Source organism: Neophocaena asiaeorientalis, unplaced genomic scaffold, assembly GCF_003031525.2.
Source record: "Neophocaena asiaeorientalis asiaeorientalis breed wild unplaced genomic scaffold, Neophocaena_asiaeorientalis_V1.1 scaffold205, whole genome shotgun sequence".
NCBI classification, from domain to species: domain Eukaryota; kingdom Metazoa; phylum Chordata; class Mammalia; order Artiodactyla; family Phocoenidae; genus Neophocaena; species Neophocaena asiaeorientalis.
Genome location: NW_020174369.1, coordinates 4,256,944 through 4,282,065, shown reverse-complemented (window position 1 = coordinate 4,282,065; position 25,122 = coordinate 4,256,944). Strand labels below are relative to the sequence as shown.

Here is a 25,122-nt window from a genome sequence, read left to right as displayed (position 1 = left end):
TCTCATAGACATGTGGGTTAGAAGCCAGTCGCTTGGGTAGCAGCTGGAAAGTGGGGGGCTTGATGTGAAGTCCACCTCCTTCTAGAGAGAAGCTGAGGACTTGATTTTATCACTGTAGCAGGCTGAGGGTAGGAGCTGCAGGAAGTGTCTGCACACCTGTTCAAACTCCCAAGAGACTAGTCATTGCCTGTCTTGTCAGCTCCCAGAGACAGGCAAGTTAGATGCCAGACCCTCAGGCAGCAGCTGGAAAAGTCAGAGCACTAGTTTGCAGTCTAACCCTTTCTAAAGAGATGCTGAGAGCTGGGTGTTATTGGAGTGAGCTGAGAGGAGGGGGAGGAGTCATGGGGAGAGCATGCAGGGACATTAAAAATTGTTGCTTTCTCTGTAGACCCTGGGGGAGAAGTACAGGCTGGGCCCCATCACCTCCCAGAGACAGGCAAGTTAGACCCTCCGGTAGCAGCTGGAAAAATCACGACACTTGTTGTGTAGTTCAACTCCTTCCAGGGAGAAGCTGGAGGCTTTTTTCACTGGAGTGAGCTAAGGGGAAAAGCCACAGGAAGTGCCCACATGCCCACTTAAGCTCTGAGAGGACTAGTTGCCTACCCCATTATCTACCAGATGCAGGCTAGTTAGAAGGCAAATCCTCAGACAGCAGCTGGAAAAGTCACTGCCAGATGTGCAGTCAAACCCTTTCCAGGGAGCAGCTGGGAGCTGAACTTTATTGCCTGCTCACTCAGCTCCTAGCCAGCTGAACTTTATTGCCTGCTCACTCAGCTCCTAGCCAAGGGGAACGAGCTGGGCAAGTGCTTGTACAAGTTCAAAACTGCCTCATAGTTCCTTGAGGTCCCAGGGAACTAGCAAATGCCAGGACCTATCAGCTTCCAGAGATGGGTGAGTTAGAAGCTAGTCCTTCAGGTAGCAGCCATAAAAATTGTGATGTTAGATGTTTGTTTGGCCCAAAGCCTTCACTCCTCAGGTTGAAGAAGGTAGTTGAGGGTTTCCTCCCATTTGCCAATTGCATGGCACATTGCTGGAGTGGGGTTTATGGTGAGAGGGTATCAGCATTTCCTACCTTTTTCAATGTGGGTATTTTCTTAGTCACCCAGTGTGTAGGAGTCTTTCTAGCTTCTGGATTTTTCTCAGAAGTACTGATACATGTGAAGCAGTTTATTGAATCTATGGGTGGAAGATCTTTTGCCTATTCAGATATTCCTTCCAATGCACACCCTGATCTCTTCAGAGCATCTTGAGACTGGATTTCTAAAGAAAACATTGTGTCCATCAGCAATTCTAATGCAGCTAGTACATATTTACTAACTATGTAGAAGATACTGTGCTGAGTGTTGTGAGGGAAGCAGAGATGAACCAAGTAAGGCCGGTGACCTCAAGAAACCGTGTAGCAAGACAGACACATTAAAAAAAACAAAGGTAGATCACATTAAGGTCGCTAAGACAAAGACTTTGAAAGTTTTAGAAAAATGTTTCTCATCTTTTTTGAGAAATCCCCAAAGAATTTATTCGGAAGAGGGGAATGTTTGAGTTGAAGCAAGAGGCAAGAGGTCTAACTTGCAACTTTTAACCACTTACTGATAGCAAGTTGCTGCAGCCCAGGTGGGCAAGGGAATGGAGCACGTCACCATCAAAACCATAGCCAGATTAAGGATCCAACTGTAGCTCTATCCCTGAGCATGTCACTGTGTGCAGGGTGATGCGTGAAAGTTTCACTTTACATTTGTTATCCCCTATAATATGGAACTTCAGAGAGCTGTAGAATGTGTACATTTAATTTAGACATCTAGAGTAGAGCTGTCCAATAGAATTTTCTGTGATGATAGAAATGTTCTTAATCTGCACTGTCCAATATCAGAGCCACTAGCCATATGTGGCTAGAAGGAGGAAATAATCTAAATTTGTTTTAATAACCAGTGTGGCTAACAGCCATCACATTGGTCAGTGCAGGTCTAGAACTTTGGGCTGTTCTTAGTGAACTAGTCACAAAATAATGTATGGCCGGCATTTATTGTATAGTTCAGAAAGTCAAATTAGTAGAATCATGGTCTTTTGGGATCATGTTGATCTACCTAGAGTGAGATAGGACTTCACTTCTGTCTCCATCATCTTTCCATAACTGACACATTAACTAACTTCATGTGATTAAACAAATATTTATTGAGCATCCATTAACATGAACAGAATAAAACCTTTCCAAGACATGTTCCAAGAACATCAAACACCTGCACTTTTCTAAAAACTTCACAACTCATTTTGAAAAACCTTTGTAAGATTCGGAAATGGGGTACTGGAAGAAAGAAACCTCCAAATAAAGCAGCTTTAAAAATTGCTTAACTAAGAGAAATCTGGGTTGGAAGTCCACAGCTGATACGACTAAATGATGATTTCAGGATACAAGTGCCTTCTTCCTTATTGTTCCACTAGGGTTGCCCTCAGGCACATGGCATTCCAGATGGGGAGGGAGAAGAGCTAGGGAAAGCAGCCCATTCTTTTAACAGGCATACATCACTATTCACATCTCTTTGGCCAGAACTTAGTTAAATGGCCCCACCTAGTTACAAGGGAATCTGGCAAGTAGTTAATCTAACTAACTCCCCCACCCCATGGTAAATATAACAAGCTGAAGTATGGGGTTCTATTGCTAAAGGAAGAAGGGGAGAAAGAATGGATATAGTCGTAGTCTTTGCCAAAAAAACCCAGAAATATTCTGGATTCCATGATAATGCAAATTGGAGATATAAAAGAGCACACCAAAAAAATCATTTTTACACATCGTTCACCACACACACACACACACACACACACACACACACACACACACACACACAAATGAAAAAATTAGAATGATTTTTTCTTTACCAATCTAAATATTTAAGTCCTTTATTTAAAGCAACAAATGTGCACTTGTACCCACTAAAAATTCATCATATCAGACACAGAATCAGAAAGTTTTACTTTAAAACATTTGACAAGTATTGTTATTGGACAATCATTTATTTAAAATAATATACTAAATACAAAAATAAATCAAGTATTGCTTCTATTTTTCAAGTGTCAAAGTCTTTGCCATAGAAAATAGAAAGAACCTTTTATAAACTAAAAATTACATTTAAGCTCCATCAAGTTTAATAACTGCACACGATTTCCTTTTATGTTTGTGCTTTACAAATTTCCAAACTACTTCTTTGCAAGGTACAGGTTCACAACAAGAATGTATGCATACAACCATATACACCCATTTTTACATAGGAATGTTTCTCATTAAATATACATATAGAGAACCTAAAACAGATAGTACTGTGGCCTAAAAGCCAACCCACTGGGCCACATGTGCCACTATAGAGCAACAGGTGTAGATGCAGAAGCATTATTTGACATTCAAATGAGTGCTCCAGTTATCAAAGACGATGACATCTGAGTAAGGGCTACTCAGTTTAATGTTTCTAGACAAGACATTAGTTCTTAATCTATATTAAATCATTAGTTCAACAGCCTTATTCATTAAAAAAAATAGAGTGAACTTCAAATATTTCACAATACATTAAGTTAAGCTGAGGATAAACATCATTGTCATATGTATACACACTTTTATTTTAAAAAGGTAAAGGAATACTTATTAATCTTAGAGCAAATACTCAAAATTAAAGATCATTCCCAAATTGGTCTGTGGTTTTACTTTATAATCACTGGGACATTCAATTCCTTATCAATCAGAGAGATAAATGCTGAATTTCTCTTCCCCGGTATATGCACTCAAGCCTCACAGCACAGACATGTGTAAATCATGGTTCAAGATGAATATTTATAATGCTTTACCACCCACAGGGTGTCAATCTCACTACACTAACCAGATGTGGAAAAGACTCTCACTTCTGATCAGTTCCTGAATTTCCATATGATTAATCACAATAATACAGAACTTTAAATTACATTAGTAATTTATTAGTATAAATACATATTGAGCATTTTAAATTCTACCAACTAGAAAAGTGCTAAATCACAAAATTTGCTTTTTCTCTATTTAGGAAAAAGAATCTAGCCTTACATCCTTATTCAGAAATTGCATGAATTTTTCAGAAATTCCAAATATAATGATTGAAAATTTATAAGCAATTGAACTGTGAAAATACTAATTTATTGAAATTGATGTTTTACAATAAATTTCATTAAAAGGGAGCTTGAAGAGCTTGTGAAATCTCAATTATAAGCAAGTAGTAAACACCAAAGGAGCAGATATCTTACATTGACCAAAATGTACCAAAATGCTATAATATTTAGAAAATTTTAATTAGCATGCTAAAATATTTTCAAAAGCTTATTTCATTTCACTAAAAGTCACAGGCAAGCAGAGACTACAATAATACAGGAAAATGAAATTCAACAATATAATTGTACCAGTAAAGAACACCAAAATCTAAGAGGTAGTCAAAACAAGTAACCCTGATAAAATATCCTGACAGATGCTCCTTAATCTCAGCGACCCAAATATAGTATGAAATTCTTATATTTTCAGTGATTAGAAAACATTTATTGGTATAGAATATAAAAACCAAGTATCTAAATGAATAATACTGTAAATGGAACAATACTCATATTTGCAAAAAAAAAAAGCTAAGAATAAAATCTAGAACAGATGTCTACAGCTTGCAGGCCAAATCTGGCCTACTGCCAGTTTCTGCAAACAAAGTTTTACTGAAATATAACTACACCCATTTAATTTACATATTGTATATGGCTCCTGATTTTATACTTACAGCTGAGTTGAGTACTTGCGATAGATCATATGGCCCACAAAACCTAAAATACTTACTTACTAAAACATTGACCATCTGTCCCTTTACAGAAAGTTTGCTGACCTGTGGTCTAGACATATGCTGATAGGTATGTAGTTCTGAATAGCACTGGAAAGATTATGTCACAACATAAGGTATTCAACCATAAGGAATGTAAGATACTAGTTACATCATAATTCAATTACTTTTCATATCTGAAATTGTCCTAACATTTTTCTTTTTTTCATTTTTGTGGTCTAACATCAATGAGTGTTTCCAAGTTATTATAAAAAGATTTAGTACTACACTGTCCAAGAAGTTTCTGCAATGATGAAAGTCTTTTATATCTGCACTGTCCAATACTGTAGCCACTAGCCACATATGGCTATTGAGCATCTGAAATGTGGCTAGTGCAACCAAAGAACTGAATTTTTAATTTTAATTAAATTGCCAATGTGACTTTTGGCTACATTATTGGACAGCACAGATTTAACTCAACTAAATTAAAATTCCAAAGTGTGACTCTTAAAAATGACCAAAAATAATAGAGTAATGCCTTTGAAAAAAGGAGCTTTGGGCAGAAATGAACTGAATGCCATAAACTCAACCCAAGACAAATTCCTTAATTAGTAAGCAAGATAAAAGTGATTCCAGGGCTTCCCTGGTGGTGCAGTGGTTGAGAGTCTGCCTGCCGATGCAGGGGACACGGGTTCGTGCACCCCGGTCCGGGAAGATCCCACATGCCGCGGAGCGGCTGGGCCCATGAGCCTGCGCTTCCGGAGCCTGTGCTCCGCAACGGGAATAAAAAAAAAAAAAAAAAGTGATTCCAAATTGTTCCTCTACTTCACTATCTCTTTTCAGTGAAGAGGCAAAACTACTAATGCATCTTTTTTTTTTAGCAGAAACCTTGATAATTTTATGCTTAAAAGTAATAATAATTAATTGTAATCTTCATTAATTATATTAAAATAGTGTGGGCATTTCACACGAAGTATATTTTTTAGCTTGCTTCCCATCAGAAAGTCATCTCTTAAAGTCAGTTCATTTCTATACCCTTAACGTTTCAACCATTCTGTACAGAAGCCTTAGTTCATAGTAGGTACATATGAGAACTGTGACCTCTTCTAAATCTGCAAAATTGCCAAGTAGTCACTTCTATGGAGAAGTCATTTTAATAGTCCAATCTTCCAAATGTTATATCTTCCATTACATGATAAAATATACCCATTCAGCAACAGAATTAGAGGACAGAGGTAATGCCTTGTGTAGGTCAAGTCAAAAAATATAACTCTTGTATAGTTCTCCACGTGCCTACCTCACAACTGTTTCTTTTCACAACTATTTTTATACCAAAACACTAAAATAGATGTATTTTTAGATTACATATTACCGATTACACATTGCAAATTAGTTACTGGTCCAACCGAAAACATTAAACTAAAATATACAAAGTCAATTTGAAATAATATAATACTCTCAAAAGACAGATGTTTGAGATTTTTGCCTTATTATATCTTCCATTTATTCACACATGCTTCCCCAGATAGCTAATTTCACATTCTGTTTTCAAAATCAGCTGGCAAGACTAATTTTATGCATTTTGATTTTAAAATAGCTGATATCCAGAATCATACACTTCTTTTCCAACCTGGTAGTTAGTTGAAAGATACAAAATATTTTAAGGGCACTTCTGTTTATGTGTTCTTTTGCAGTTTAATCAGATGTCGTAGCAGGAACTTTAACAGAGAGATTTCTTCTGGTGCTGGTGATGTGCCGCTGCTGTGCTAGGAAAGACCGGGCAGGAGCACAAGCCCCCGTGTCTCTGTAAGCACCACTGCCGCTCACGAGTCTAGATTCCATCCCTAATTTCTGGAATGCTAGACTCTGAACAAAAATAAACAAATAACATGACTATGTAGAGTTTGCAAAGTTCTTTCCACATATACAAAGTCATTTAATCCTCAAAACAATTCTATATAGCTGGTGTCTTCCTCATTGTTATAGAAAAATTAAGGGTTCAGGAGCTACACTCCACGTGATAATGCCAGTAAGAAAGGGGAAAATAAAGGCATAAATCCCTGTTTCTCTATTTTGACCCATTAAATTTGAAATTGTTAAAAACAGTAGCTTAAAATAATGCTCCAGAATTAAGCTTAATTATAACAATAGAAAAAAGTCCCAAGGCAAACTTTTGTTTGGGGCCATTACTCCAGCCATTATGAGCAGACACAGCACAAGAGAAAAGCTTAGGATCAATGGTTCTTGAAGTGTGGTCCCTGGATTAACGTTTGCACAACTGGGAATTTAAAAGTGCAAATTATACCTGTGGATTCTACCCAGACCTACTGAATAAAAAGCTCTGCAGGTAAGTCCAATAGTTTGTGTTTTAACAAGTCTTCTGTTGAATGCTAAAGTTTGAGAATCACAGAATAGTTCAAATTTACTATGGTCTAGCTATATATCAGTACATGACAAATTACTGTAGTTGTGGCTACTGGGTTTCTTACTAAGGGAAGAAGTCACTACTCCTCTCTCACTAGATCACATAAAGCGATTTTACTGAACTTAGCTTCACTGGTAACTAGTACAATAGACAACAATATTGTAAATGCTCAAAAAATATGGGTTGAAAAATGATTAAATAATGTATTATTTGGCTCTAATATCTTTGATGATTTATGTATCAAGAGGCCACAGAACAACAAGGAAAATAATACATTGTCCCTAATCTTAACCAGGATGGCTAACTCATGAAGGAAGGTTCTGGGGACACCTCACACAATCTCCTTCAAGGTCTTGCTAAATTAAGCCAGATTTCACCAAATAGAGAAGGGAGAGAGAAAACACAGACAAAAAGTATGATGACATGAAAGAAAAAGGCATGTTTGAGGATGGAGAACCAGTTCTTCATGGTGAAGCACAGGCTTCACATGTGGAGAGTCTATAAACTGATATTCTCTCATACTAAATAAATGGCAGCTAAGGTAGATAATGGCTGTGTTATTATCTATGCTAGCTGATTAGAATACTCAAAAGAACCATATACATCAGGAAATGCTACTCTTGAAAACATCCCACCATACTAAGGATGACAAAATAAAATATACCAAATAATTTTATACTATTTTCTCTGTTAGGACAGATAGACAATTCTTAAAGAGCAGTCTCTGGATAAAAAAAAGAAAATACAACAAAGGATACACTGAGAGGCTTTAGGGATGTTAAAATACATGCTGAGTACTAGAAGCAATTAATTTTGTATTATACAGATATTCGTATTTCTACAGAAACACTTTATGAAGCACAAATTAAATGTTTTAGCTCAAATAAGGTGATCTTAAAAATGTTTAAGAACTGTATGAGTGCTTCATGTGCATTAACTTAAAGGTTGGTGAGTCATGAAATCAATTTAGTGGTTTTCAAAGTCAAAATCAACTAAAAATATTAAAATATAAAGTAAATTTGGATTATGATCAACATTTAAAAAAAAGAGAGAATATAATAGAAAACACCTGAGTGCAACACACACAGTCAAGGTAACTTTGTTCAGTTATACATAAACATGAACACATACTAATTTGTAGTATAAAGTATATTTCCTTCTGTGGTTCATGGTCAAATTGTTTGATAAACACTGTTCTAAACAACGACTCACTGGCTAAATTTCAACTCACCTTATTATACCAGGCAGAAACAATGAGTTTTTCTTCATAATCACGGAATTTTGCTACTTTACATTCACTCTGGAAAAAGATATGAGGACTATTAAAATCCCAGAAACAAACCCAAATTACTGAAAATGGAATATTTTTTTCACTATGCCCATGATCAAGAGAATGTGAAGAGTGCACTGTGAGCCACAGAAAGTATACAAATTGTAAAGCTGAATCATGGGAAATGCATGCCCAGCACCTTTAGGAAAGAATAAGATTGTGACTAATAAATCTTTATTTTAGGAATTGTACTGGTAGAACAGATATTAAACAATAACAAACAAGAAACGAGTGATTCTTATGCTACTGTCCCCTATATCTAGAGAAAAAAGTAACAACTGGCTTAGGTGACAAAACAAAGCTGCACCTGCGGAGAGTCGAAACTAAGGAGAAAAAGGATGTAAGGAAAAATACCCCAGAAAATCCTTTAAAATTTCCTGTAAAGCTTAGCAAGAATTGTTCTGTCTCAGTCCTTGGTGACTGTATGCTACACTGCCCAGGGCCCTATCTGCGTGCCACCCTAGAGACTGACGTTCATTTCTTAATTACTCTAATACAGCTGATTTTGTACATGTTGTGGAGCGCCAGATATAGCTGGCATCTAAAACATATGAATGTTCCTACAGCAAGATGCTCATGGTGCGAAAAGCATACAGGAAACAAAGGAGGTAAGATGCCCATCTTCTCGCTCACATCCACTCCAGACAGACTGCCCGAGAAGGATGCAGACAGAATAACCTCTGCTATAAACATTAGTTTTCTCCTTTTTACTGTTTGCAGTGTGTGTACAGATAACTACACATAAATCAAAGGCCCATATGCTGTGGCTTAACTGAATATTTTCCTCACAGCCCTATATTAGAGGCACCATTTTGTCATCACACTTGTAAAGGAGCTACATTTCAAGTATCAACACTGGTGCACATTCTCATTGGCTTTCACTGGGAAGTGACTATTCAAAGCAACTTAGAGTTCACAGATTATTCAGTTCAAGTCCCATTATTTTACAGATGAGGAGACTGAGGACCAGACAGGAGTGACAACTTTAAGACAAGTTAACAGTAAAGCTGTAACCTTGGCTTCTGATTGATGTGATATTTAATGCCATGGGGGTACAGAGATATGATACAGCCTCTGCCCTCAAGACACTCTGACACATGCCATAAAGAAAAATGCTATTGTGGGATGAATTCATGAGTTCAAAGTACATGGAGTCACTATAAAGAGACAACTCACTTTGCCTAAGATATACAAGGAGAGCTTTATAAATGGGAGATACTGGAGCTGGATCCTGAAGAATGAATAGTATTTCTTCAGAGAGACACTTGTATCCAGTGATTTTTTACAACACTTGACATGGCCTGGACAAGCACTTGCAGCAAGTGCACCACAGGCTGGTGTGTACTCTGTATATTAAGGCCTTTAAAGCTTTAAATAAATTATTTCCACCACAGTCTCTATCTACTGGCTCAGAAATAATATGAGTAAATGAATATAGTGTATTTCCCTGAAATAATATGAAGAAAATTGTAAATGAATATAGTGTATTTCCCTGAAACATAACCTTCCTAGTTGATTTATTGGGAGAAGAAAAGTAAAAGAAGAATCTGGTTAACTGAGTGTAGTACCTTTTTAAAAAGGTGAGCTTTGTGTGTGTTTTTTTTTAAATGAACTCTCATCCACATAATGTTAAAAGGAGCATGATGGCAGGACTCTACTAGAAAGAAGGGCTATCTATATGATCGGCTGATACAGAGGGAGAGACATACAATGGAGCAAGATACATAAACTTGTAGAGGCCCATCTTGTGGGCTTGTGAGATGCTTTGTAATAAGCATACTGAGTGCTAAAACATGACACTCCTAAATTCTAAATTCTTGTGAAATTTGATCATTAATGGCAAATACTGACAGCAGTTAATTATATATTGACAGAATAATTAAGAGGAGATATATGAATATGGAAGTTTTACCTCCAGAATTTCAATTCTTCTCTCTTTCTCTGCCAACTGCTTTCTAAGTAGCATTATTTCAGCTGATGCTGGATTTAACTTGGGGTCTAAAGTTTTTATTACCTGTTTAAAGGAAAAAAACAAATCTCTTACATTCACTTTATCTCGTCAAATACTGAAATAAGAACACAGTGTGTAAAATCTGTGTAAAGTGGAACATTATCCAGAAGGTGATCCAGGAGCTAACTATAACTTGTTTCACATTCTAATTTGAGTAACAAAAATAACATTCTACAGACTAGAAATGGTATAAAAATTCAGTACAAAAATGGGAAGATACCCATTCCCAAATCAAATATCCTTCTCCAGGCTCAGTACTCAGAAAGAGTTACTTAGCCTTATAAGCTTTGAGCACTGAGGTCTTGAAATAACCCTTTTCTACCTTTAAATTGAATCAGATAAATTAAAACATTTTTTAAAATTAATTAAAATGAATTCAATAGTTATATGGGAACTTGCTAGCTGTACAAAGTAGGAGTAACTAACACACAAAAAAATTCTTAGCAACAATCTTTTACTACCATTATCTAGTTAGATGTAATTCAATATATAAGATAAATAGACATTGATGATTTTGTCTGCAAATTCTAGAGTATTCAATCATATCCATGTAAATTACCAAATGTGAGCAAAAACAAAATTTGATCAGAATGTCGTTCAGAGACTGAACTAAACTATGTAGTCAGCAGTATGGTAGCAAATCAACTCAGAAATATTAGGTATAAATTACAAGCAAAACAAGTTTCCAATAATAAGGTCATCTGTATCACCTAATTACAAATCTATCTTAAAAGATTTAAAATTTAATGACAAGAAAATTTCATCTATGTTTATAGAGGTAAAGAAAAAAGACTAGAAAGTAATATCCCTAAACATTACTGTGGTTCATTCAAAACGATTCACTGCTAAACGTGGCAGGCACTGTGGCAGATGGGGCTGCAGCAGTTTGCCAGAGTCAGGGCAACTGACTCTTATGAAGTACCTCCCCTTATGAAGTACCTCCCCTTATGAAGTACACATTGTAAAAGCAGACACATTAGTTTTTAAATCATAATTACAAAGAACACAAAAATTGGTTGCCTCTAAGTGATAGAAAGTATGGTTGTGACTTTTCTATATTTTCTGAGCTTTCTATCATGTACATATGTTACTATTTTAACCTCTCCCCTGAAATAGTTTAAGGGTAAAAAATGAAATCATGTTTACCGAAAAAGCAACTATTTTTTAAATGATAATATTTGATGATGGTAAGAATACAGTATTCATTGTCATTGCTTTGTCCAACTAGCTATAATACTTTTAGAATATCATGTAGAAATACATTTTAAGCATCTTAAAAATGTTCTTATCCTTTGACCCAATAACTTTGTTTGATGCATTAACCTAGGAACAAGGTTAACATAATAAACCAAAATAAGGGGAAACTTTCTGTATAAATATGTTTCCCGTAGCCTTATTTCTAGGAGCGAAAAAGACATGGAAACAAACTATTTCCAACAATAGGATGTTGACTAAGTAAACAATGATATATCTACTCAACTGAAAGATTATGTAGCTAACTCTTTAATTTTGCAGTCTGCTCCATACACAAGTGTATTGTTTGCTGCTGTATTCCCAGTGCTTACCATAACAGGTGCTCGATAAATATGAAGCTATATGTATATAACATGAGGACATTAAGTTTAAAAATACAAATCGCACGATCCAAATCATACGTGAGACGATCATACAAATTGGGTGTGTGGGTGTGTTACGGTAAACAATCACGGAAATAATAGGCACTGAAAAAAACGCACTGTTAACAGCAGTTGTCTCTGGGAACCTTTCAATAAATTTTCTACTGAAAGCATTTACACATTTGTAACAGAGACACTGAAGTGTGGCAGACTGCCTGGATGTTTAGTAAGTCGGCCTCCTGAAGTTGGGTGCAGCCACCTGCCTGAGTTCTGCCCAATGAAGTGCGAGGTAAGAGATTTACGCCTGATCCATTACATATGTCCTATACGATCTTGGCTTGTCTTCCCTCCTCTGTAGCTGGACAATGTCGAGTGAATCTGAGAACCCCTTAGTGAAGAAGGCTGACCCTTCGTCAGCTGGGGGCTCTGAATGACTGCATAGAGTACGGCCCCTCCCACACTGACGACTGAACTTCGTGTGATCAAGAAGGGAACTTCTGGGCTTCCCTGGTGGCACAGTGGTTGAGAGTCTGCGTGCCGATGCAGGGGACATGGGTTCGTGCCCCGGTCCGGGAAGATCCCACATGGCGCACAGTGGCTGGGCCCGTGAGCCATGGCCGCTGAGCCTGTGCTCCGTCCACAACGGGAGAGGCCACAGCAGTGAGAGGCCCACGTGCCGCAAAAAAAAAAAAAAGAAAGAAAGAAGGGAACTTCTATCTTGCTAAGCCTTGAGATACTATTTACACCTTAATAAATAAAAAACTTAAACATAACAAGGGAAGACATGTTAGCAGTATTCTAAGGCTCTGTCATAAAATTCTCTTCTTTTATTCAGTAACTAGAAAAGGGCACATTAACATTCTTTGAGAATACTTACAGTTAATTAGGAAAATATATTCATGGAAATAAAAGATTTTATGAGAACAGTACTTACAGATATTTAAGAAAAAGTATGAAATAAGGAAAAGAATAATTAGTCTGGTGAACATTTAGACATTAACTGTCTAATACAGACTTAATGCTAAAATAATTTAAACAAGTTTGGTGAACATTTAGAATATTAACTGTCTAATACAGACTTAATGCTAAAACAATTTAAACAAGTTTGCAAAGCTCAATTTTCACAAAGGCAAATGTTCACTGTAAGAGCTAAAGATTACATACCTTACAGTAGTCATTTTCTCTATATGAGGTCACTACAATCAATATTTAACTGTCCCTATGAAGCCATGCGTAGTATTTTCTGATGCTGATGAGTGAGAGGGAAAGAACATGAGGACTGAGGTGGAGATGCACTAAGAACCTGACTGGCAAGGCAGGGTGGTGGGGAGCAAAGGGATGTGACATAGATCCAAGAAGAGGTGGGATAGGCCCAATTAGAACCCAATTCACAAAGACTAAAACCCTGAAAGATAAGCCACTCACATTTCTTGCTTTCTCTAAGTACATTTTGTATCTTTCCTCCATTGCTTTCATATCTTCATCTTTCTTCTGAAGAGCAGCTTCAAGTTCGTTGATCTTTTGTACTGTTATTGAAAAGAAAATGAAACAAGCAATTTAAAGTACTCCCTCCTCACAAAAAAAAATTATATTTTCTAAAGACTGATAATGAGAACTTAGAAGAGAAACATTTTATTTCTTCTTTGTAGTCAATTCTTATCTAAAACTTTTGAACTACACCCAATACATCCCTGATCATTTTGTATTATTTTTTCTTAAAAAATATCTCTAATCTGCTTTACTGAGTTATTTTTCTCCCTTCTATCAAGTATTTCATTGAGCAAATACACCTTACAATGTAAGCACAAAATAAAGCATTCTTTCTACATGTTTGAAGTTCATTTTAATCTGATTATAAATTATTTTATTTACACTTCCATAGTATTAATTTTATTATATTTTACAATGTTTGATACTCCTATATATCAGGTCATTTTATTAGATTTACCTTTTTTTTGCTTTAGGATATGATCATTTATTAATTACTTAAATCACTAAAAATTATTATGATTCTTATTTGCAATGTACGTATCTGCATTGCCTGAAGACTTATATACACAGTTCTTGCATCCTTCAACTAAAAAAGTCAAGTCTTTACATAAAGTCTGATCCAGATTTTTACAAATACCTACCATTCTGGTTTACATCTGGCTGGAGGTCTTCAATGAGCTCTTGTTTCTTCTGTAATTCTTCATGGACCTCCGTTAGTTTTTCCCTACGTAGTGGAAAGAGCATGGAGCTTTGGAGCCAAACAGACCTAAGAATGAAAACTGGTTTCTGCCACATAACATTTGTGGACTGTGGGAAAGTCACTTTCTGATCCTCAGTTTCTTCATCTGTGAAATGGGAATAATACCTGCCAAATATTCTAGGGGTTGGTTATGAGGATGTAAACTGCCTAACACATGGTGGGTGCCAAAAATTTTACAGTTTTCCCCTGGCCACCCTTGCTTCCTAAGAAAGTTAAATATTTTATAGGTTAAACAGCCCACACTTCCACATAATCTAGTTCTGACAGTTGTCTGCTTTATAAGCTCTTCAAACGACACTAGCGATAAAAAAATGTAGGAGTTTGGGATCATGAGCAGGTAGGCTGACCCTTTTACCATCTTCTTCTTTTCACTTTTGGTAGCAGTGGTGAACACTGAATTGGCATCAGCGTTTTTACTTTTAATAAACAAAATCAGAAAAGGATATTAATAACTTCAGAATCTTTTAAAACCCTTCCCCTCTCATATTTGAAATGAGTATCAGTTTTACTTACATATGAGCTTCCAACTTCTGCTTTAGTTTGCTGGACTATAAAAATTAGAAAAAGTTGCTGTAAGATAACTATTGTGCCAAAGGTAAGTTTTCCAGACATTGAAATCTCTTTACCTCCTTTTGAAGGGATACTATATAAAATTATAAATGTTTTAAAAATTTGTATTTCTAATATACTTTTAAAAACAGAAAATTTTAGGTATATTCTTACTTCAAAGAAGAAAGAGAAAGAAAATAGGAAATTAAATTAGGAAGAGTAAGTATAATAGCAGAAAGAAAAATACTTCATATTTTTGAATACAATGAAAATAAAATTTGAACTCAAAGGAAAATAGCAAATGCAAGCTGAATGTGATATATTGAGGAGTATCAAACATTTAAACTCCTAAAGAATCATCCATCTAAAACACAAATTTTAGGATTTTAGACCTTCACTAAAGAATAGACTTAATGAACAAAAATTATCTCTATAATAAATCTTTATCATTATAAATGCAAGCACTTTCAATATTAACATCAAAATGAAGCAATTGGATTTTGTTAAAAAATAAAATTTAAAACACAAAATTTCCTCTTTAAAAGAACTTAGGAATTTAGGAATTAGACTGTAAAAAGGAATTTAGATTGCAATACTAGTTCTGTATCATCTACCAAATAGTTTGAAGAGTTTAAAATATATAATCTAAAATGTAATTTGGACACCAATAAATTTTTTTAAAAAGATAAATTTAAAATCCTTAAAACACTGCAATCCAAAATGTACTACCCCAAAATGATCCCATTTAAAAATATATTTTAATGTGGCTTAAAAAAATTTGTATTAGAGAGGTTACAATACTGTATATATGCACATATGAGATGCTGCCATGCATGAGATGATTTCTATTTTCCAAGCCCCCAGGGAAAAAAGAGAAAATCATATAAAGCGTATAAAAGACAGAAAGAAAACTCAACCCTTTCAATCTTCCTTTTCATCTCTTTATTTACTCTCCCTCATCAATACAAGTATAGTTACCTAACATTCTATCCAATCAATATCTAACACACATCTAGCCCTATCTTTTTTTTTTGGAACAGAAAAAGTTTTATGGAAGGGCCAAGCAAGAAGAATGGGCAGCTTATGCTCAAAAAGCCTAAACTCCCTGATGGTTTTCAGGGAAGAGTTTTTATAGGCAGAATTTTGAGGGAGGGCTGCAGGGTGCATGACCTTTCTCTGATTGGTTGGTGGTGAGGTAACAGGGCAGTGCTCTAGAAATCATGTGCTCAGCCTGAAGTCACCATCCTCCACCTGGGTGGGGATCTTAGTTCCTGTAGAAGAACTCCGAGATATATTGTTATGTATATCCTTTGAGGAGGAACCAGGACCATGCTTCAACTGCACTGTTGTTTCTTGACCGCTCCTCCTCTGTTTCTGCATTCCCTCCCTTCCCTAATTGGTAACTGTTTGAATCTGCCCTTTAGAACTCAGGTAAGGTCTAGGAGGCCAAAGCCTTTTTCCTTAAAACATGAAATGGGAGACAGAGAAAGACTTTTGTACCTGGGAGGGCCCTACAGCGTCCCGCTCAGTTTCAAGCATGCTTATTGGGATCATTGTTTCTAAGCCTTTTCCATGAGCAGAGCTAGGAAATATGCACACACACACATACACAATGCACATACACAACATACTTTTTTGTATGTATGTTATAGTCAACAAAAAGGGCTTTTTGTTGAAATGAACATTTTGTCCTTCATTTTGCTTCCTAGACTCCCAATAGCATAGCCCACTGAGGAGCTATTGGCACAAAGCCTATTTAGTATTTTGAAGTCTTTGTGGAGAAAGAAAGCAGTTCTTCAGTTTGAGTTTATAGATCCAACTCCCATTTCAATGTTGTTCATTTTCTCTCTCATATATTAGTTCAAAAAAATCTCTGCTCATCCATACTACTTTACAAAGTCTATTTATATTTTCCAAATGCCAAACTTTCATCAAATAATTCTCTTGGGGGACTGTTTGAGATGCAAGCTGTTGCAGAAAAGAAGAGGAAAGAATGGTCTGTGGGCCAGCCCACCTGTGCTTTGCTCTCATTCTGTAAGTTTGCTAGTTGCAAGTCCAGACTGAGAATGAGCTACACAGGTTGCTAACACAACATAAACACACCTTCTTACAAGGGATATTAACAAGAATATGGCCCTGAGTCCTAATTTTAGCTTAAATGCTAGGCTATAAAAGAAGTACAAGGGACACTAGATTAAGGAAGGATTTAGTCTATACTGAAAAGCATGAAAATAGGATGGCAAGTGCAAAAGGATCAAGGGCAGATATTCAGTTTCTGTCACACTTCCCAATGGAAACAGAGGAAAATATTTGCTGTAATACTTGTGTGGTCCTGAAGACAGGTCCAATGTGTCAAGTATGACATCAGTCCTATCTTTTTGTTGTTGTTTTAGTTAAATACATTCCTCCCTCAATTATTACTTCTTCACCTCTCTGTATATAGAGATTGAACTAAATAAACATCGCCAGGTCTATTCAGATTTAGGCTGTTTGATCTTTTTTAAGTCCTCTTACCTCTGCCCTCACAATTATTTGCCATCAAAAACCATGAGAAATGGCAAGGCCATGAGTCTGTATGAATCAACGAGGGAAGAAATAAGGGGTGATGTACTTCAAGACTGCTTTAAGGTTTCTGTCCTTTGGAGGTTGATGTGACCTACTTCTCGAATGTTCTTTTGGTAGAAATCACTTTCTCATTCTCTCTTTTCCTCTATTCTGACTGCAGATTACTCTCACTAGGGTTTTCTCAGGCCAGTCCTGTTGGGATCCCAGCAAAACTGTGAAGGCCTCAATTGTAGCATGCTCCCAATCAGGAATTACCATGAACTTAAGGGTAGCTGTTGAAGTAGGACAGATAGAAATCACCTTCCAATCCATATGATCAATTTATAGGCTCCAAGTTGGCAAAATCACTGCATCTGTTATGCATATATATACGATATTTAAGGGCACCCCCAATGATAAGGGTAGCACTTTCAAATACAAGATTAATTTGGATATCAGGATCTATTACAGAGAGTCCATACACAACAGAATTATCATAACTTTTAAGTTACTTACACTTTCTCCTTCAGACTTGGAGCCTTGTTCTTGCAAAGACTTCTGGAGGTCCTCAATCTGCTGCTGCAATTCTCGAATTTGTTCTTTGCTCAGCCTATTAAAAGATGAATCACACGTGTTTATTTGTACTGAAAGTCAAAGTAGTTAAGGATCTATAAAGGTGCATTTATACAATTTAACTCATAAAGTATACATTTAATAGCAATAACCAAAGCTGGACAATTATCTGTGGCTAGGTATAATATATGGTATAGTAGCCTACTTTCAAGGAAATATTCTTTAAAAAAAGACATTTTTATCCTGAAAGCATATATGCCCACATTTAAAAATTTAAGGTTCTTAATGAGTCAGCGGCAAAGCATAACGTTTCTGCACTCTACTCACTGGTATAAAAATCAGAAAACTAGCTCAGTTTTCCTCCAGTTGTATTTTTAATGAATGGAAATTAGGTTTCCATTTCTTGTTTCAGATTTCACAGGGTGTTGGGAGAAGAGGAAGGCCACCATTTTCCAACCATTTCTTCGTGACTCTTATTTCAACTAAAGAGATTGGCACTAGCAACTACTGCAGCTTTTTAACTTGGCAAAATCTCATTAAAGATGGATGGGATGGGGGTGGGGTGGAAGGGAGGTCTAAGAGGGAGGGGATGTATGTATACGTATAGCTGATTCACTCTGCTGTACAGCAGAAACTAACACAACGCTGTAAAGCAATGATACTCCAGTCAAAAAAACAAAAAAACAAAAAACCCTGCTTAATCATTACTGCCACTGAAGTTACCAGCAAGAGAGACAGAGTTACTATCTGTCTGACTTTCTCTCTTCATATATATATGACACAACACACCTGCCCATCATGACACTCCATTTTTCCAATATTACAGTTATCACATAATAATTATCTATTCACATGTCTATCTTCCTATATTAACAGCTGAAACTTAGGATCTCCAGTGCTGATATTGAACCATATAAAACAGCAATATTTAATGGTCTCTTCAGAAAGCTAAAACGTTCTTTTTCTTTTAACTGCAGTTGATGTAATCGTATACATACAGGTTGAGAGACAAGGTTTAAGTGTCTTTAAAATTCCTGGTGGTCTCTAAGATCCAATAAAGGTAGGTCAGATAAATCCAAATACCTTGTCGGTATGCTATTATAAGAGGCAGGTTAGCAAAGTGGTTAAAGAGCACAGACTCTGAAGTCAGATTGACAGAGGGTTCAAACGCAGGATCCAGAACTTACTAGCTGTGTAACTCTGGGCAAGTTACACCTTGCACCTCAACTTCCTTGTCCATAAAGAGAGAGATAATTATAGTTACTACTTCATAGAGTTATTGTGAGAATTTACTGAGCTAATATAAAAAAGTGCTTAGAAAAGTGCCTGGCACTAGTAAGCACCATATAAACGTTATTTTTTTAAAACATTATAATTTTTGAACACCTCATTGATATCAGATAAGTACACCATTTGCTTTAAACACATTATCTGTAATCTTCATAAGAACCTGCAAATAGGTGTCATCTCCAATTTATAGCTGAGGACACTAAGTGTGAATTTAAGTAACTTGCCCAGTTTAAGTAGAGGTGGAATTCAAATTTGACTCCACAAGCTATGTACCATCTGTGTACAAGACTCCAGCTGAAAACCAGATTGTCATTTATTCATCGGTTAATTTTTTGTCATTTGTGAAGACATCTAAATGAAATTCAAGAATAAGCAACTTGCTTTAACAAAGTCTGCTAAAAATAATGGGTAGTGAGAGATGAAAAAACAAAAATCGAAACTTGTGCAAATCCTAATTATTTGAACTACAATGATATCTTCCACTTCTGCGAATCAAGATTCTGTGGTTAGGTAATTAAATCGCTATGACTATCAATTATGAAGGAGTGTGTCAGTCACCTCTGCTCAGTTTCCAATTCATTCATCTTGCGGTGCTTCTGTTCCAGCTGTTCCTGAAGTTCTTCAATACGTTCATTCTCAGTACCTTCCTGCTGTAACCGAAGCATCTTATTTTCATGTTGCAGTCGAATAAACACCTCCCTGATGTTAAAAAGCAATTAAAAACAATTTTTTAAAGTATAAGAGTTTTTTAAATTCTTTGCTTTTTAAAAAAGAAAATTCCTGTCCACTCGCTAGCTGTCATTTTGAAACGTTACCAAAGCTTCTGAAAGTTCTTAAGAAAAAACTGTGCATTGTAGGACTATGTCTCAAAAAAACAAATGGTAAGTTTTTAAAGGTACGGGTAAAGATTATATGTCAATAAATGTTTATTATGTAAATCCCTAAGAGATGATATGAATTATTTTACTTTGATAATTTAGAAACTATTCACACTAAAGGTAATATATAGCACATCCTTAGAAAACATATAAATAAAAAGCAGTAGATTTAAGAAACTACAGTTTGCTTTAAATTTTTAAGTATACTTTTATGATAATGACAGTCATGAGTGTCTCTAGACTTTTTATTTTTAGAAAAAAATTTTATTAAAGGTTTACATACATGTTCTTAAAAATGCAAATGATAGGAATGGTATTAAATTAAAAAGTAATGCTTCCTACCTGCTGCCCTCCTAAATTCCATTCCCCAAGAGCAACTAATTTCAATGAATCACAATATTTGTTCTTCTGAATGCCAGCACCATCACTTTAAAAAATGGCTATTTTTAAATGATTAATATCACTGGATATTACTAACTAAAAAGTGCAAGTTAGTTTCTAGCCCAGCATGTAAGGAGCTCTATCTTAACAGCAAAAACCTGAACAAATTGAAAATCAACAACTTGATAAACATTATGCAAAGTGAAAGAAGTCACTCACAAAAGGACGCATATTGTATGATTCCATGTATATGAAATGTCCACAATAAGCAAATCCATAGAGACAGAGTAGATTACTGGTTGCCTGGAGCTGGCGATGGAGGGGAGGCAGGAATGGGGAATGACTGCTAATAGGTACAGGGAATCTTTTGTGGAGGATGAAAATGTTCTAAAACTAGACAGTGATGATGGTTATACAACTCTGTGATTACACTAAAAACCACTGAACTGTATATGTGTAAACGGGTGAATTATATCTCAATAAAGCTGTTTAAATAAAGAGTAGAATTAGAAGTAATTAACAAATAAAACTGTTGTCACAAAAAAGGAAAAGAAAACTTTATACCAGATTAGTCAAATGCCTAGAAGTAAACATAGTGGTAAAATACCAAAATAAAAGTTAGGTCAAGAGGAACCGCTAAAATTTGTATTTTATTTAACTCCAGCTTAATCCTCCTGCAATTGACAGCTCCTCTCCTATTTTTTTCACCAGTGTGGATCTGAATGCCAAGTATTAAAAAGGTTTTCCATAGTGTTTAAAAGAGGAAATTCCTGTCCACTCAATAGCTGTCATTTTAAAGTATTACCAAAGAGACTAAGGATAAAAAAATAAGTTAAACACAATAAAGGCTGTATTATAAAATCTAGAATATGTTATTCAGCTAGTAAGTGAAATTTTATTTCTGGTAAATTTTTAAGCTTCCATAGTAGCAATAACAATCTGATTTAGAAAGCATAAGCATGAGACAAAGTAATTTTCAAGCCCTATGACTCATAAAATGGAAAATGTTAAAGGCTTAGAAATTTACAAAAGGAAGAAGAAATCACTTTTCTAATATTAAGTATGGGTTATCAATTAATAAAAACAAGTTTACCTATACTCCACTGGCATAATCTCAGCAGCAAGATTCTCATAGCTTTTTGTAGCAGATGCATCTAAACAACATCAGCAACAAAAAAATAGATTAACATTTCAGTATATCTACCATTACAAAAATCTTTTCTAAATGCAACAAAATTCACCTGTTTGGTTTAGGTGATCCTGTTGTACTTGTGAACATCGAAGCTCTTCATTTGTTTCTTTCAGAGTATCAAGCTGTTCTATTAGTCTCTAAAAAAAGAATTGTTTATATAAGTAAAATATTTAATTCTGCCCACAGGCAATTTAATTTATGCTTAGAATAATTTATCTTAATTTAATTTGATAATTGTTCCTTAATTAAAAATGACAATGTTTTAGTTTTAGTGCTAAGGGGTAATTTCTCTTGTATAAATCACATAAATAATAGACTTTATACAACACAAAGCTTGTGATTTTCCCCATTAGATAGTTTATCTTTGAACCAAATGAATGTAATTATGCAACAGAGCACAAATATGCAACTGTAGAGTAATAAAAGTACATGGACTTTGGAGGCAAATAGATCGTGCCCTGAATTCAGTTTCACTATTTCCAGCTATACTATCTAAGGCAAGTTATTGATTTTTTGGCTTGAGATCTTTATCATCAAAATGAGAATACTGATTCATAAGCCCCTGCAAAGGTGTTCTGAGTAGCGAATGAGATAAAGTTTGTCTAATATCTAGACTATAGTCTGGTGTGTAAGAGATGCTGGAGACTTGTTATTTCCTTCTATTACTCTAAGTAGCATACTGGAAGTATGAATTTGTGGAAAAACATTATTTCCTAGGGATAGCATGCTAGGACTTCATATCATTGGCTATTTTATTTTACAGCTGACAGCCAATGACAAATTTCTACACTCTGTACAAAAGACTCATGTTTAAATGATTTTCCCGGAACTTGAAAAGTACTTTAACATAAAATCATATTCTAAATGTTATATTTCAAATCAGTAAACAAAACTCTACTTAGTCCATTATGTGGTTCAAATCAACCTAACAGTAAATTGGTTACGGTCCAAGGGTCCTGACTCCAAGGGTCCTTAGGCCAGAGTGCACAGATGCCGTAGGAATCTCTGAACATGAACACTATAAACTATAACTACAGTCAGGCATGAGGACCCCTATAAATCTGTTCCTTCATAAATGCAATGCAAACACTAGCTAATTTGTCAAAATCAACTTTTCCAGAACTCTGAAAATTAACCAAGGGTCGGCCATGATCTGAGGAGCACTTGTTAAAGAAACTCTGCTAAATCTCAGAACAGGGAGCTTTTTGTTCTTTTAACTATTCTTACTACTATCACCCTCTCCCCAACTCTGGAGTAGCCTTTAAAACCAGCAGATTTTCAATCTTTGTAGCTTTGTTCCTGTTTTTTGTTTTGGCCGCACCACACGGCTTAGTTCCCCAACTAGGGACTGAACTCAGGCCCACGGCAGCGAAAGTACTGAGTCTTAACCACTGTACCACCAGGGAATTCCCTCTCAATTTCTATGGCTTTGAAAAACAGCAGCTTAGCCACCACCAGAATGGGCAGACTGGATATGAAACTCCTCCTAAAATAGCCCCATGCTTAGAGAACTGTCACTATCTGGTCTGTCTAGAAGCACCCTGGAGAAGCCCCAGTCATACTTTTCATTGATTGATTTGTCAAAAACAATCATCAGCAATTGTTTTCACTATAGCTGCTGGAGGCTGTGATGCCAGTTAGGGCAAACAAGAGCCTTGCCAAAACCTTACAAGGAGGAGCTGAGAAACAAGAAATCCACAGAGGACTTAGAAAAGTTCTGACATATCCCTGGAGATCCAGGAGGCCAGCTATATATAGAGTTGTGTGCATGCCCAGAAAAGACCTGAGAGGGCCCCAATGTCTCAGCTCTGGATAAACTTGAGGCCCTGTGCAAACAGGAAGTAAAGGCAAAGGCAGAGTTTTAAATTGCCTAAGAATTGAAGACGTTTTCCAAAATATACACTGAGTCCTTTGGCAAAGGTTGGGAGAGTTATTGGCTCAAGGCATCTATGGAAATATCTGACTAATCATCAACTGATCTCAATGGTAACTGAGCAAGAGAATTCAGTGGTTGAACATTACAAAGAAAGAAGATTTTATAGAATTAGTCCAAAAGAGTCACTAAAAAAACCAGCAATAATAACAAACTCTGAGGCTGAAGGAAAATCTGGATTTCCAGAGTTGAAATATTATATTATTTTAAAGGTCATATTTTCAAAAAAAGTATGAAACATGCAAAGAAACAGGACAGTCCCAATGCAGGAAAAAAAAAGACAAACAGTTAACAGAAAAAGTCAATGAGATGACCCTAGTGGGTGGACACACTAGGTAAAGACTTCAAGTGAGCTAAAACCTAAAAAGCAGGAAAAATTTTTCAGCTCATTCTATGTGGTATCATCTTGATACCAAAACCAGACAATGACATCAAAAGAGAACTACCAACCAATATCTCTTATAATATAGATGGGGAAACACTCAACAAAATACTAGCAAATTGAATCTAGCAATATGTAAAAAGGATTATACCCTATGACCAAGTGGAATTTACCTCAAGGATGCAAACTGATTTAATATCAAAAATCAGTGTAATATACCACATTAATACAATAAAAGACAAAAACCACACATCATCTCACTGACCCAGAAAAAGCAGATGACAAAATCCAAAAACTTTTCAGGATAAAAACATGCAACAAACTAGGAATAAAATGAAACTTCTTCAACCTGATAGAGGGCATCTACAAACAAAACCCACAGCTAGTAACATATATAATGATGAAACAGTGAATGCTTTCTCCCTAATATCAGAAACAAGAGAAGGATATCCACCCTTGCCATTTCTATTCAACAAAGTACTGGAGGTTCTAGCCAGGACAATTTGACAAGGAAAAGAAATAAAAGGCATCCAGATTGCAAAGGAACAAGTAAAACTACTTGTATTTGCAGATGTCCTGATCTTCTATATAGAAAATCCTAAAGAATCTACTAAAAACTATTAGAAATACTAAGTGAATCCAACAAGGATGCAAAATACAAGATCAGTGTTCAAAAATCAATTGTATTTCTATACATTAGCATTGAAAAATCCAAACATGAAACTGAAAAAATAATTTCATTTATAATGGTAACAAAAAGAATAAAACACTCATGAATAAAGCTTTAAAAGGTGCAGTCTTGTACAAGGAAAACTACAAAACATTGTTGAAAGAAGCTCAAGACCTAAATAAATGGAATGTTATCCTACAGTCATGGATCAGAAAGTTAATGCTATTAAGGTGGCCAGATTTCCAAACTAATCAACAAATTTAGGCAATCCCTATCAATATCTCAGTCTGGCTAT

At 35.7% G+C, this 25,122-nt stretch overlaps 2 protein-coding genes across 3 annotated transcripts in view; one reads left to right on the top strand and one right to left on the bottom strand.

Annotated features, from left to right (window-relative positions):
- Positions 1 to 12,419, top strand: part of CYP2J2 (cytochrome P450 family 2 subfamily J member 2) — an 82,541-nt gene extending 70,122 nt beyond the window's left edge. Inside the window, exon 10 of the transcript XR_003004664.1 lies at positions 12,376 to 12,419. The gene's annotated coding sequence lies outside the window, so the exon portion shown is untranslated. The remainder of the gene's footprint in view (positions 1 to 12,375) is intronic.
- Positions 5,596 to 25,122, bottom strand: part of HOOK1 (hook microtubule tethering protein 1) — a 64,853-nt gene continuing 45,326 nt past the window's right edge. For both annotated transcript variants that reach the window (XM_024756227.1, XM_024756228.1), the window contains 10 exons: positions 21,892 to 21,979; positions 21,744 to 21,804; positions 19,950 to 20,090; positions 18,045 to 18,138; positions 14,949 to 14,983; positions 14,317 to 14,399; positions 13,610 to 13,710; positions 10,470 to 10,571; positions 8,459 to 8,527; positions 5,596 to 6,668 (listed from right to left, as the gene is read on the bottom strand). In XM_024756227.1, the coding sequence (XP_024611995.1) occupies positions 6,498 to 6,668; positions 8,459 to 8,527; positions 10,470 to 10,571; positions 13,610 to 13,710; positions 14,317 to 14,399; positions 14,949 to 14,983; positions 18,045 to 18,138; positions 19,950 to 20,090; positions 21,744 to 21,804; positions 21,892 to 21,979 (945 nt within the window). In that variant the 3' untranslated portion in view covers positions 5,596 to 6,497. The remainder of the gene's footprint in view (positions 6,669 to 8,458; positions 8,528 to 10,469; positions 10,572 to 13,609; positions 13,711 to 14,316; positions 14,400 to 14,948; positions 14,984 to 18,044; positions 18,139 to 19,949; positions 20,091 to 21,743; positions 21,805 to 21,891; positions 21,980 to 25,122) is intronic.